The sequence below is a fragment of the Rhinatrema bivittatum genome, chromosome 7, assembly GCF_901001135.1.
Source record: "Rhinatrema bivittatum chromosome 7, aRhiBiv1.1, whole genome shotgun sequence".
Classification (NCBI taxonomy): Eukaryota; Metazoa; Chordata; class Amphibia; order Gymnophiona; family Rhinatrematidae; genus Rhinatrema; species Rhinatrema bivittatum.
In genome coordinates, this window is record NC_042621.1 from 98,205,249 (window position 1) to 98,220,313 (window position 15,065).

The 15,065-nt window shown below is 47.7% G+C and overlaps 1 protein-coding gene across 1 annotated transcript in view; it reads right to left on the reverse strand.

Annotated features, from left to right (window-relative positions):
- Positions 1-15,065, reverse strand: part of KCTD19 (potassium channel tetramerization domain containing 19) — a 487,519-nt gene that overhangs the window by 41,657 nt on the left and 430,797 nt on the right. Inside the window, exon 14 of the mRNA XM_029608784.1 lies at positions 7,293-7,447. Within this exon, the coding sequence (XP_029464644.1) occupies positions 7,293-7,447 (155 nt within the window). The remainder of the gene's footprint in view (positions 1-7,292; positions 7,448-15,065) is intronic.

A 15,065-nucleotide genomic window follows, 5' to 3' on the forward strand; every position in this document is an offset into this window, starting at 1 on the left:
ATGGCACTCCCAATCCAATGCTCCCATTTGCCCTGATTGTGAGGGGTTGCTAATGATTATATTATTTTTTTCTAATTTGTCATTCTCCGTCTCAACTTTGTTTCTCCTTCTCCTTTGCACTACTAAACATTTCTTCAGCGCTACACAACATACGCAGTGCTCTTTATCTTTCTCCTTTTTTTCTCCATCCCTTTGCTCATTCAATGCCTTTTCAAGTTTATTCTTTCCTTTATACTTATGTCTTTCATCTCTGTTTCACTGCTCCATCTTTCTATTTCCTACTTTCCTAAACCTCTAGCCTGTTCTTACTTCATCATCTTCTCCCATCAATTTGATTATCCATCTCAACTAGGCCATATGGCAGGGGTGGTCAACTCTGGTCCTCAAGAACTACTAACAGGCCTGATTTTCAGGATAGTCCCAAAAAGCAAAGAGGTAGGCGATCTATAATGGCCGTCAGGTGAACAAAAAAAGAATAGATGCCTTGATCTTTTCCCAATATTTATTAAAGTAGAGACGTATTCATAAAAGTGCCCGACTCAGGCAGAGTTTCGCAGCTCAACAGCCGCTGCCTCAGGGGCTTGCATACTGCCGTCACATATTAAATCTCTACTCTGCGAGTCTGAGTCGGGCACTTTTATGAATACGTCTCTACTTTAATAAATATTTGGAAAAGATCAAGGCATCTGATTTTCAGGATATCCATAATAAATATGTATATGAGAGATGCATGCACTGCCTCATTGTATGCAAATATATTTCATGCATATTAATTGTGGATATATTGAAAACAAGACCTGTTTGTGGCTCCTGAGGATTGAAAATGGAACCTCTGTCATATGCCAAAGCACAGACATGAAGCAGAAGCAGAAGCAGTGAGAAAGCAAATGTTGCTTACCTGATGTAACAGGTGTTCTCACAGGACAGCAGGATGTTAGTCCTCACAAATGGGTGACATCGAGGATGGAGCCCACCACGGAAAACTTCTGTCAAAGTTTAACAGAACTTTGACTGGCCCCTACTGGGCATGCCCAGCAAGGCACTGACCCTGCAGCCAGCAGGGGTCTCCCTTCAGTCTGATTTTCAAAGCTACAGGCAGTGCCTAAAAAAAGTAAAAACTAAAACGAACCCAACACCGCGGGGTGGCGGGCGGGTTTCGTGAGGACTAACATCCTGCTGTCCTGTGAGAACACCTGTTACATCAGGTAAGCAACATTTGCTTTCTCACAGGACAAGCAGGATGGTTGTCCTCACAAATGGGTGAGTACCGAGCTGAGGATGTCCTGACTTGCACCAAATGCACCCAACGATGTGCAACAGGCACAACAACTGGGGTGGAATTTGGTAAAGGGCATCCGCACCCAACCGGGAAGGTGGAAGGGTGTTGGTACATCATGTTGGAAAAAGGTTACGCAAGACAGATTGGCCGAAGATGGAGTCCTGTCTTCCAGCTTTGTCCAAACAATAGTGGGCTGCAAAGGTATGGAGAGAACTCCAGGTTGCAGCTTTACAGATGTCAGGAAGCGGCACCGATCGAAGGTGTGCTACCGAAGTTGCCATGGCCCTCACAGAGTGTGCTTTTACACGGTCTTGAAAAGGAATGCCAGCTTGCTGATAGCAAAAAGAAATGCAGTCCGCCAACCAGGAGGAAAGAGCCTGCTTACCCACAGGTTGTCCTAACTTGTTAGGATGGAAAGAGACAAATAATTGAGTGCTCTTCCTGTGTGCAAGTGTACGGTCTAGATAAAAAGCTAGAGCTCGTTTGCAGTCTAGGGTATGCAGAGTCTGTTCCCCGGAGTTGGAATGGGGCCTGGGAAAAAAGATAGGTAGTATAATGGATTGATTCATATGAAACTCCGAAACTACCTTAGGTAAGAATTTAGGGTGAGTGCGGAGTACTGCCCGGTCCTGCAGGAGTTTAGTGTAAGGCGGATAGGTAACTAGGGCCTGTAATTCACTAACCCTGCGAGCTGAAGTGATAGCCAAAAGGAATAACACTTTCCATGTGAGATATTTTAGGTCACAGGATTGCAGAGGTTCGAAAGGTGGTTTCATAAGGCGACCAAGAACCAGATTAAGGTCCCAAGATGGGGCCGGTGGACGTAAAGGTGGCTTCAGATGGAGCAAGCCTTTAAGAAAGCGTGTTACCAGGGGTTGTACTGAAATAGGAACACCCTCTATACCTTTATGGAAAGCGGCTACCGCACTGACATGCATCCTAATGGAAGAGGTTTTAAGACCGGATTCTGATAGATGCCATAAATAGTCCAAGAACTTAGAGATTGGACAGGAAAGGGGATCAAGGGACTGAGAAGTGCACCATGATGTGTACCTTTTCCATTTATATGAATAGGATCTTCTGGTGGAGGGCTTTCGTGAAGCTATCAAGACACGAGAAACCGAATCCGAAAGGTTAAAAGGCTGGAGAACTAGCCTTTCAACATCCATGCCGTCAGGGACAAGGCTTGGAGGTTGGGATGGAGGAGGCATCCGTCGTTTTGAGTGAGCAGATGCGGATCCATTCCCAGAGGGATGTGCCTGCGGATGGAGAGATCCTGGAGTATGGGAAACCACACTTGGCGTGGCCAGTGGGGTGCTATCAGGATCATGGTTCCTCCGTCCTGGCGAAGCTTCACGAGAGTCCTTGACAGAAGAGGAAGTGGAGGGAATGCATAGAGCAGACCTGTCGTCCACTTGAGGGAGAAGGCATCCCTCGGCCGAGAGTACTGGCTTCGAATGAGAGAGCAGTAATCGTCCACCTTGTGGTTCTGAGGGGACGCAAAGAGGTCTATGCGGGGAGAACCCCACTTGCGAAACAGAGAGGTCGCTACCAGAGGGTCTAGCGACCACTCGTGTGGTTGGAAGACACGGCTTAGCCGGTCTGCCAACTCATTGTCTACTCCCGGCAGGTAAGTGGCCCTGAGGTACATGGAGTGGGAGAGGGCTTCTGTCCAAATCTGCGCAGCTTCCTGACACAGAAGGAAGGAGCCTGTGCCTCCCTGCTTGTTTATGTACCACATGGCCACTTGGTTGTCTGGATTAAGATTATCTGATTCAAGAGATGATCTTTGAAAGTTCTGAGCGTGTAGCGGATTGCTCGAAGTTCCAAGAAATTTATCTGGTGTTCGGCTTCGTCTGGTGACCATAACCCTTGGGTTTGGAAATCGTCCACATGGGCTCCCCAACCGATGTGGGAAGCGTCGGTGGTTAGGATTACTTGTGGATCTGGTAGGAGAAAAGGTAAGCCCTGAAGGAGGTTGACCTGAGTCGTCCACCAGGTTAAAGACAGACGTAGCGCTTGTGTAACTGTGACTATGGAGGACAGAGGCTGAAAAGCTTGAATCCATTGGTGTCGCAGAGTCCATTGTGTTACTCTCATGGCTAGTCGGGTCATGGGAGTGACTTGAACCGAGGATGCCATATGTCCTAGGAGAATGAGGAATTGGCGAGCCGTGGCAGTGTTTTGAGACTGGAGCTGGCGGGCTAGGGACATGAGAGTTTGGACCCGTTGAAGCGGAAGGTAGGCCTTTGCCTGTAAGGTGTCCAAGTCTGCTCCAATGAAGGATAAGGTTTGAGATGGGACTAAGCAAGATTTCTCGTAATTGACAAGAAACCCTAAGGAAAGGAGTGTGTGAATTGTCAATTTTAGGGAGGATTGAGCAATCTGAGGGGTGGAGGCCCTGATTAGCCAATCGTCCAGGTAGGGGTAGACGTGGACACCTTCCTTCCTGAGGAATGCTGCTACCACTACGAGACATTTGGTAAAGACTCGTGGAGCAGATGCCAGACCGAAAGGTAGTACCCGGTATTGATAATGGTCGCGGCCTACCAGAAACCGCAGATACTTGCGATGGGATTGTGTAATCGCAATGTGAGTATAAGCGTCCTTGAGGTCGAGAGAGCACAGCCAATCCCCCTTTTGCAGCAGAGGGAGCAGCGCGCCCAGGGTTACCATCTTGAACTTTTCTTTTTGGAGGTATTTGTTGAGGGCCCGAAGGTCCAAAATGGGACGTAGCCCCCCTGATTTCTTTGGTATGAGGAAGTATCTGGAATAGAATCCCTTCCCTCGTTGAGAAGGAGGGACCGGTTCTATAGCATTTGATTGCAGAAGAAGGGATACTTCCTGTTGTAATTGAGTCAAATGGCTGGTTAGACTCCATGCTTGAAGAGGCGGGGAGTCTGCCGGAAGAGTTATGAAGTTGAGGTGGTAACCCTGTGCGATAATTGCTAGCACCCACTGGTCTGAGGTGACCTGTATCCAGCGTTGTAAAAAGTGGTACAGTCGACCCCCCACAGGGATGTCTGGGAGTGGTATGTGGCATGTGCTCCGTACAGGGAAGTCAAAGGCCCGCCGCAGGCCCAGGAGGTGGGGCTACAGCAGGTCTTTGTTTCCTAGGCTGACGTGGCTGAGGTCTGTTGGAGGATCGAGCAGGACGAGGCCTGGCCGATGGAGGATAGTAACGACGTGGTCGAAAGAACGACTTTTTAGAGTCCTTCTTAGGTGGTTGTTTGGAGGACACCTCAGATGGAACAGATGAAAGTTGTTTCAACGTCTCGTGGTGATCTTTTAATTCTGCCACAATCTGCTGAATTTGTTCTCCAAACAAATTGTCCCCTAAGCAGGGTAAATCAGCTAGACGATCTTGGACCTCTGGGCGAAGGTTGGATGACTTTAACCAAGCCCAACGTCTGGCTGAGATGGCAGTAGCTGAAACTTTTGTGGAAGCGTCGAAGATGTCATAGGCCGTTCTGATCTCGTGCTTCCCTGCCTCAAACCCTTTGTTAAGAAGGGCTTGAAGCTGTGGCTGGTATTGGTCCGGCAATGTGTCAGCGTAGTCTTTCATCTGTTTAAGGATGGCTCTGTTATATTGAGTCATGTAAAGTTGGTATGAAGCTATGCATGAAATCAACATAGCCCCATGATACACTTTCCGTCCCACACTATCCAGGAATTTATTATCCTTGACAGGTGGAGTGGAAGAGTGTGGCTTTAGACGCTTGGCCTTCTTTTGCTCGGACTCAACCACAACAGAGCGATGATCCAGTTGAGGCTTCTGAAACCCTGGTGCTGACTGGACGAGGTATGTGGAGTCAGCCTTCTTGTTAACTGGAGACACAGATGAAGGAGATTCCCAGTTTTTCTTTAAAAGGTCAAGAAAGACTTGGTGAATGGGGATGGAAGCGATGATTTTTGGAGCATCCAGAAATTGGAGCAGTTCTATCATCTGGTGTCTGTCATCGGTCTCAGATTGCAGCTGAAAAGGTACAATTTCTGACATCTCCTTTACAAAATTAATAAAGGAGAGATCCTCAGGAGGAGATCGTTTTCTACTCTCTGTAGGAGATGGTGGTGAAGGTAAATCTGTGTCAGAAGATGTATCATCACCCCAGGTATCGTAAGGATCATGTGGGGCTTGAAGCCCTGAAGGACCTGGTTGAGGATCCGAAGGCATCGAATGAAACCTTGATGGAATCGGTGCTGCAGGCGGAATTGGGAATGGCATCGAGGGCTTCGGGGCTGCCGATGGAATCGGTGCCGGTCCTGGAATCGATGGAGCCGAAGGATAGATCGGTGGAGAGATATGCGAAGGCACCGATGGGACCACCCCGGACGGGGGAATCAGAAACGGTGTTTCTCCTGCCGATGAGAATCCTGTCGGAGACAATGGTGTTGTCGGTGCTACTGGAATCACCGATGGAAGGGCCGTCAGAAATGCCTCCATGTGGCGCAGTAGCGGTGCTAGAGCGTCCATCAAAGGCTCGGTGGTCGGTTCCCTCCTCGGTGGCGGAGTCGGTGCCGGGGTCGGTGCCGGTGCCGGAATCGATGCCGGAGACGGTGCCGGTGGAGGTTGGAACCTTTGCATCGCTTTCTCGATGGCCTCCTGGACCAGCCGGTCCAGTTCTGCCCGGAGACCAGGGGTAACGATACCCGGCTCGACGGGAGAGGGAGGCTGAGGCAGAGCCGGAGGGACCACCGTAACCGGTGGGATCACGGCTCCCACACCCCGAGAGGGTGAGGGTTTCCTCGGTGCCTGCGAACGAGACGTGGACGGTGCCAGGTCTGACCGAGGCTTTTTTAGTCGGTGGCTCGGCCTGTTCAGAGGTCGATGGTTGTGGATCCTCGACGGGCCGAGACTTGTGCCGTCGATGGCGATGCTTGTCCTTCCGATCTCCTCGCCCATCCAGGGAGGGGACAGGAGTCGACGGCTGGGAAGTCATCGATGGTGGACGGTCACCGGAGGGTTGACGGTGGTGGTGCAACTTCGACGGTGCCGGTTCCAATGACGTCGATGCTATCGATGGCGTTGGGGTAGGTGCATGGAAGAGGAGCCCCATCTTCTCCATCCTGGCTTTGCGACCTTTAGGTGTCATTAAGGCACATTTGGTGCAAGTCAGGACATCATGCTCACTACCCAAACACAAAACACAAACCCTATGGGGGTCTGTGATTGACATAGTCCGGGTGCAATCCGGACAACGACGGAACCCCATCGCCATGGCCTAGGGCCAAATTTAGCCGCGGGATCGGTAAGCGCCAACAGGCCTCGAGGGCCAAAAATCGACGGCAGTCGATAAAAAACGGCAAAAAACTTACCGGATTCCGCGAAGGTGACAAAAATTTGTCGAAGGGAGACCCCTGAGGGGCAAATTTTCTTCGGAAAGAAAAAACCGAATTCCTGTCAGGAACGTGGTAAGAAGAGCTCCTTTCACCGCGTGGCAACTGCTGTGCGGAAAAAAGAAGACTGAAGGGAGACCCCTGCTGGCTGCAGGGTCAGTGCCTTGCTGGGCATGCCCAGTAGGGGCCAGTCAAAGTTCTGTTAAACTTTGACAGAAGTTTTCCGTGGTGGGCTCCATCCTCGATGTCACCCATTTGTGAGGACAACCATCCTGCTTGTCCTGTGAGAAACAGCATATTTCATTTCATTTATTAAAACTTTATAACCTGCTTATAAAACACATTGCCCAAGCAGTGGTAGAAAATTTAAAACTTCACTCTCCCAAAGGTGATTCTTCTTCTCTCATATGTGCTTCCTTTCTATTGATAAAACAAGAAACCTACATAAAAGGAGCAGGTAGCCACAAAGACAAGTAAACTTACTGACCTTATCAGTCCTCAAACAGTGTGCTGTCACTTCCAGCCCATAGCTAAACCTAAGGCTCTATGAGGTTCAATAGTATATCTGAGTGCTATAAAGTAAATCAGAGAGCACAGTAGTCACCTGGAGCAGCCGGATGACTTTGACTGTATTTGTGTTAAGTGGATATATATCATCTTTAAAAAACATACATACCCAAAGCTTGTTCACAAGGTGCACAAGTTTTGCTGTGATTTCTTTTGGATCCTTATGCCTTATTGAATCCAAGATTATGTCAGTTAAGAAAAAATGGCATTTTCTAGCATAGAACATTTCCTCATGTGACATATTGAAACTGAGAAAAGGTATATCTGAAAACAGATTTAAACAAGAAAAAAAATCATAAAAGGAAATGTACAAATATTGCATTATCTTCTGATCTAAAAGCACAGCACACAGTATAGTTCTAGTTTTACCATGCAATAACTAAGTGTAAAAAAACGAATTTAATACAAAATTGAACAGATATGAGTTAGAAACTATTGTCATACACAGCAGAAACACGGTGAAGTTACTTAGATATTCTTTGAAGACAACAGGTCATATATGTGGGTCATGTGACTATGCTAGGTGCTGGACAAATACTTCTAGAGCTTTTGGGAAAGACAACAGCCTGATATTGAGAAGACCTTGGCTTTTAAGAGTTAGCCACCTAGACTTTTAAATTTAAAAACTGTCTATGAGCATTTACATTTAGAATCCTAAAATCAGAAGGCCCCTAAATTTAGAAGCCTAAAAAAGGGCATGGCCAGAGGAAATGTTGGGGGGAGGGAGAGGAAAGCAAACAGGAGCTCAATGCTGATTCTAATGCTAAGTGTCTTATTTAGGGTGCTAAAATTAGGTGCCCCTATACTTGGCCTAACTTTAAGTGCCTCAGTTTAAGGCACTTAAAGTTACAGTTATGCTCTTTTATTCATAAAACATATTTAGACACCTATACTCAATGAATATATCGATGCCTGCATGTGCCTAACTTTAGTAGGGATGTGAATCGTTTTTTGACGATTTAAAAAAATCGTCAGATAATTTTTAAATCGTCAAAAATCGTTAGAGTCGCGATACAATAGAAATTCCCCCGATTTATCGTGAAAAATCGTAAATCGGGGGAGGGCGTGAAAACCGGCACACCAAAACAACCCCTAAACCCACCCCGACCCTTTAAAACAAATCCCCCACCCTCCCGAACCCCCGCAAAATGTTTTAAATTACCTGGTGGTCCAGTGGGGGGGGGGGGGGGTCCCAGCGCGATCTCCCGCTCTCAGGCCATCGGCGCCATTTTGGCTGCCACTAATATAACTGGCGCCGATGGCCCGATAAAAAAAACCCCCACCCCGACCCTTTAAAATTACCCCCTTAGCCTCCCCCACAGGGGGAGGCTAAGGGGGTAATGTCACAATGTCACAGGGGCCGACCTTCGGTCGGCCCCTGTGACATTGTGAGGGCAAAGGTAGCGCCGGCGCCATTTTGAATACTGGCAATACGGCCCGAGTGCAGGAGGTCGCTCCCGGACCCCCGCTGGACTTTTGGCAAGTCTTGTGGGGGTCAGGAGGCCCCCCAAGCTGGCCAAAAGTCCCTGGGGGTCCAGCAGGGGTCCAGGAACGATCTCCTGCACTCGGGCCGTATTGCCAATATTCAAAATGGCGCCAGCGCTACCTTTGCCCTGTCACATGGTAAGGGCAAAGGGCCATCAGCGCCATTTTATTTAGCGCAGCTGATGGCCTGGGAACGGGAGATCGCTACCCGCGGCCCCCCTGGACCACCAGGTATGTGTAAAAACGTTTTTTGGGGGGGGGGGTCGGGAGAGTGGGGGAGGCTAAGGGGGTAATTTTAAAGGGTCGGGTGGGGTTTTTTTTTTTTTATCAGCGCAGGCCTCACTAAAAAAAATTAGTGGTGTGAACTGGAATCGGAACCGATCCCAATTCACATCTCTAACGATCAGACTTCCCCCCCCTCCCAGCCGAACCCGATCGTTAAAACGATCGGGCACACGATTCACATCCCTAAACTTTAGTGCTTGACTTAGAGATCTATACTGAAGCACTGACAGAGCTTTCAGTCAGGCCGATACAGTAAGGAGCGGTAGGAAGAGGTGCGTTAGTGCCGGGCGCACCCGCATTTGCCGCACGCACACTTCGGATCACCTACCGCTCGATACTGTATTTAAATAGCTTGCAATTGCAAGCCGCGTCCAAGAAGTGTCCGTGAAGCGTTAGGCCTGCGCAATCCATTTTACTGTATTTGAAATGACAGGTACCAGGAAGTGGATGGTTCTCCTACGCTCGAGCATTGCGAGTCCTCTCCCCCCCCCCCCCGAAGCAAGGCGCAGGGCGAAAATTAAAACAAAAGTGAATAAAGTGTAATAAAAGTAAACTTACTGCTTGTGAATTTTCTTTGAACAGTCCTCTCTCTCCTCCTCCCGAGGCACGCACCGCGGCTCCCCTGCCTCCCGAGGGCAGCCGGCGGCAAAAGCGGCTTCCAGCAGCCCCCGCCGGCGGTGAATGAATGCACGCCTGTGTACGCCTGTGCGTGCAATTTGGGCACTCAAGGCGTGACATCACGACGTTTGATGTCACGGCGTGTGACGTCAGCATTCGCTAATACACTGCCTTGAGCGCCCAAATTGCACGCACAGGCGTACACAGGCGTGCATTCATTCACCTTCGTCGGCGGGGCAGGGGAGCCAAAGCGGCTTCCAGCAGCCCCCGCCGGCGAAGGTGAATGAATGCAATTTGGGTGCTCAAGGTAGTGCATTAGTGAACGCCGATGTCACACACCGTGACGCCAAACGTTGTGATGTCATACCTTGAGCGCCCAAATTGCATAGGTCTTGAGATGCCACTGACTTTCTATGACCTTAAGTATTACACAAGAAGGATGGAGGAGGAGGAGGTGCACACATGCATTGACCCCCATGGGTACAAGAGACCCTCGTTATGCCAATGCCACAAGCTGTACAAGAGATGGTGGGTCATAAAATGTTTGTCCTCAATGAATAATAATACCCCAGATTTAGATTTAATGTCTTCAAAGCTTGTTAAAAGACATGAATTGGGTTTAGTAAAATATTTAACTATTTCCATTAACACCAGTTGGATGCAGTGCTGTAGTTCACCTTCTTTAAAAAGTGTTAAGGGTGAGACCTTTATTAAAGAAAGAATCTTTATATTCAGCTAACAATTTCTGCCCTGTCTCAAATTTACCTTTTCTAATGAAGGTCATAAAAAAATTGAGGCGACTCAACTGAATTAGGTTTTGGAGAAATCCAGTGCCCTTCATTCAAAATAATCAGGTTTCTATAAATATTATAGCACAGAAATAGCATTGGTGACCCTTAATAATGAAATTTATTTATTTTATTTATTTAAGTTTTTTTTATATACCAACATTCAGGACGAAAGTCCCATCATGCTGGTTCACAAGAAACAGGGGTGCAATAATAATAAAACTTTACAATATGAACAAAAGTGCAGAAAAGCAGTTACATATAACAAGGAAATCAATAACTTGGAGAGAGAAGGAAAATGAAGATCAGATGATTATATATATGTATAATTAGCATTGTATAAATAACATTGTAAGAGGTGGCTATTAATGTTATTATTAGCGGAGCGTGTTGATTGATGAGTTAAATAATGTTGGAGTTAGGAAATGCCTGCGTGAATAGCCACGTCTTGAGTTTTTTCTTGAATGTTGAGATGCTGGGTTCCATTCTAAGATCCGGGGGAATGGAGTTCCATAAAGTTGGACCGGCTGTGGAGAATGCCCGATCTCTAAGCGTGATGTGTCTGGTAGTTTTGGCTGGGGGTACTTGAAGTGATCCTTTGTAAGCATCTCTTGTCGGTCTTGTTGAATGGTGTAATCGGAGGGGGATATGGAGATCGATTGGAGCTAATTGATGGATGTTTTTGAAAATGGTGAGAATGGCCTTGTAGATTATTCTGAAGTGTATGGTCAGCCAATGAAGGTCCATCAGGATTGGGGTTATGTGTTCTCTTCTCCTGGTGTTAGTGAGTATACGGGCGGAGGCATTTTGGACCATTTGCAATGGTTTGGTGTTGTGATGAGGGGAGACCAAGCATGATGGTGTTACAATAGTCCAGCTTTGCGAAAATGATTGATTGTAGAATCGTTCTAAAGTCATGTGTGTGGAAGAGAGGTCGTATTCTTTTCAGCACTTGGAGCTTATAAAAGCAGTCTCTGGTGGTTTTGTTGATGTTAGCTTTCAGGTTTAGGTGATTGTCAATTAGAACTCCTAGGTCTCTTACTTGTGTAGTATTTGGTACGGTGGGATGAGTGTGTGTGAGGGAGCTGTTTTCTGGTGTGATGAGTAGAAGTTCCGTTTTTGATGAATTTAGTATCAGGTTGAGACTTGTGAGAAGCTGTTTGATGTTTTGGAGGCAGGTTTCCCAGTGAGACAGTGTTTTTGCGAGCGACTCTTCGATGGGGATCAAGACCTGAATATCGTCTGCATAGAGGAAGTGTTTGAGATTGAGGTCGGTGAGAAGTTTACATAAGGGTAACAGATAAATGTTGAACAAGGTAGGAGACAGGGATGAGCCCTGAGGGACTCCTACTGACGCGGGGTGAAGAGAGGATTCTTTATTATGAATCTTAACCTTATATCCTCTGTTGCTGAGGAAGGTTCTGAACCATGATAGGGCAGTGCCTGAGATACCTATGGCTGTTAGTTGGTTAATGAGAAGGGAGTGATTGACCGTATCAAATGCAGACGAAAGGTCGAGTAGTATCAGAAGGAAGGCTTGTCCTTTGTCTAAGCCTAGGATGATGTGGTCAGTCATAGAGATGAGGAGGGCTTCCGTGCTTAAGGTTTTACGGAATCCGTATTGTGATGGGAATAGAAGGTTATTATCTTCAATGTAGTTTGAGAGTCGTGAGTTTACCAATTTTTCCATTATCTTGGCTATGAATGGGAGGTTGGCTATCAGTCTAAAGTTGTAGAATCGTTTGGGTCGAGATTTGGTTTTTTGAGAAGGGGTTTGAGTGAGGCAAGTTTGAGGTTGTCAGGGTAGATTCCTTGTGTAAGGGAGCAATTTATGATATCTGCCAGGGTTTTGGAGATAGATTCTGGAATTGATAGTAGTAGTTTGGCTGGGATGTGATCCGAAGGGTGAGAGGAAGGTTTCATTTTCCTTAGAATTCCTTGGATCTCAGTGGATGAAGTTGTGTCAAGTTCTTCTAACCGAGTGTAGTTGATTGAAGGTTGAGGAGTGGTTAGTGGAACAGTGGGGTTCATGGGGAGCTGCGATAGAAGAGTATTGATTTTGTTGCTGAAGAATAGAGCTAATTCTTCCGCTTTCGATTGAGCTTGGTCATGAGCAATCTCTGGTTGGTTTAATTGTGTGAGGTTGGCTACATAGCTGAAGAGGGGCTTTGGCATCGAATACAAGGTTGTGTATCTTCGAGGCGTAGTAGTCCCTCTTGGATCTTAGGGTGCTTGATTGTATTGGTGCAGAGATGATTTGTAGATTGAAAGGGTGTTGGTTCCTGGGTTTTTGCGCCATTTAGCCTCATTTTGTCTTAGTTGGAGTTTGAGCTTTCTTAGTTCTAAAGAGAACCATGGCTGTCTTTTGGAGGAATTCTGGTGTGGTTTTTTTGTAATAGGAGGGCATAGCTTGTTAGCTATAGTTTCGGTGATTGTATTCCATGATCGAAGTGCTGCGTTCGGATCTGTAAGGTCCAGTTGGTGGAGTAGTGGTGAAAGGTGATTGTTAGGTCTTCTGGGGAGCAAGTTTTCCTGTAATTGAAGGAGGGCGAAGGAATGCAAGCCGGGTTGGTATCTTTTATAGAGAATGAAGTTGTTATGAGGTAGTGATCTGACCACGGGACCTTAGTGCAATTTGGGATAGATGCGGGCTTGATTGCAGCGTTAACGAAGATCAGGTCTAGTGTGTGGCCGGCTTTGTGGGTAGGTTGTTAACTAATTGAGTGAAGCCTAGCGCTGTGAAGGCTGTGAGTAGTATTTCACAGTTAGGTGATAGGGTAGGGTTATCAACGTGCATGTTGAAATCACCTAGAATGATAGCTGGTGAGTCAAAGTTGATGAGGGAGGAAGTTAGTTCGACCAGTGGTGAAGCATCTGATTCCAAGAGTCCTGGGGGAGCATATACGAGAAGGATTTGGAGCTTGGTCTGAGGTGAAGAAGCCGAATTCAAGTTTTGAATTGGAATTGGATTGATGTAGAGAGAATCTGAGGTCCTTTTTAGTTGCTAAAAGAATACCTCCTCCCTTTTTTTTATGACGCGGAAGCGAGAAGAAGTCATAAGCCTCTGTAGGTAGTTGATTAATTATTGCTGTGTCTGATGGTTTTTAAACCAAGTTTCAGTGATTGCACATATCTCCGGTTTCACGTCGATGAGGTAGTCATTTAAGATTACAGACTTCTTCGTTAGAGATTGAGCATTGAAAGGCTTAAAGAGAAAGGGTGAGGCCTAGAAGTTGTGTGGAAGGAGTGATCAGAGTTGAAGAGAGGGATTTAAGGTTGTGTTGTTGGGCATGTCGGAAAGAAATTCTTTTGGGTGGTGTATTATGTTGAAGAATTGGAATTGTGAAAAATGGGGCCATTTGAGGGACTATGTTGCGAGGTTAGAAGGATTGAGAAGGTGGGGCTATGTGAAAGTTGGAGGCTTGTATGTGCAGGTTTGATGAAAGCTAGAGGCTTGCAGGGGATGGTGTATGAGTACTTGAAGCTTGCAGGTGGGTCATGAAGAGTGCTAGAAGCTTGCAGGTGAGGCTGGATGAATGCTGGAAGCTTGCAGAAGAGGCTGGATGAATGCTGGAAGCTTGCGGGTGAGGCTGTATGAATGCTGGAAGCTTGCAGAAGAGGCTGGATGAATGCTGGAAGCTTGCGGGTGAGGCTGTATGAATGCTGGAAGCTTGCAGAAGAGGCTGGATGAATGCTGGAAGCTTGCGGGTGAGGCTGTATGAATGCTGGAAGCTTGCAGAAGAGGCTGGATGAATGCTGGAAGCTTGCGGGTGAGGCTGCAGGTGAGAAGGGTGAATGGATCGAGGTTCGGGTGCGGAGGTAGCGAGGTTGTACGACTGGCGTTCTGACAGGGTGAGAGTCTTATTGTAGTAGTCTATTACGACGCTGTAGAGACTGGAAAGGATGAGGTTGGTTGGGTGGGACTTTTATTCCATAACGGCTGCATCGGTAGGCTCCGTACCTTTGCTAGCTGCTACCTTAGTTGTAGATTTAGGTTATTCCGCGGGTGTGGCTCGGGGCCTGCTCGGGGCTCTACGAAGGGGCGAGACAAAGGGGCAAGCCACCTTTGTCGCGCTCCTTAGGCGCGCGGCGCCGGGCTTAATCGAATTTAAAGCCCCTCTGGGCTGGCTCCTGTTGGAGGCTGGCTTCGGTGGGCGGGGCTTCGGATCACGGTGATTTTTGGCGCGGATGTGAGTTATTTGTAAAAGCTATAATTGGACTTCGCTTTGCCTCGCTGTTTGCGCTGGGCGTCATGAGCGGCGTCTCTTCTGCGGGTTCGGCGCGATTTTTCAATTTTGTTTTCCCGTTCTAGCTGCTGCTGTAATTTTTTCTTTTCTTTTGCTCTCCGGCCCGTTCTCGGCGCTGAGGCCGCTCGGGCGAGGGGGCTAAACACTGACCTTCCCCCGGCGGGGCTCGGTGCCGATAGCGCAGGCCTTCCCCGGCGATGGAGCAGTGAAGAGAAGAGGAGGAAATGGCGCCGAAACACCTCGATTTAAAGGGCAGCAGGGCCTGATCTGATTGGAGCGGCGGCGTGGGCGTATCTCTGCGGGTTCGGCGCGATTTTTCAATTTTGTTTCCCGTTCTAGCTGCTGCTGTAATTTTTTCTTTTCTTTTGCTCTCCGGCCCGTTCTCGGCGCTGAGGCCCGCTCGGGCGAGGGGGCTAACACTGACCTTCCCCCGGCGGGGCTCGGCGCCGATAGCGCAGG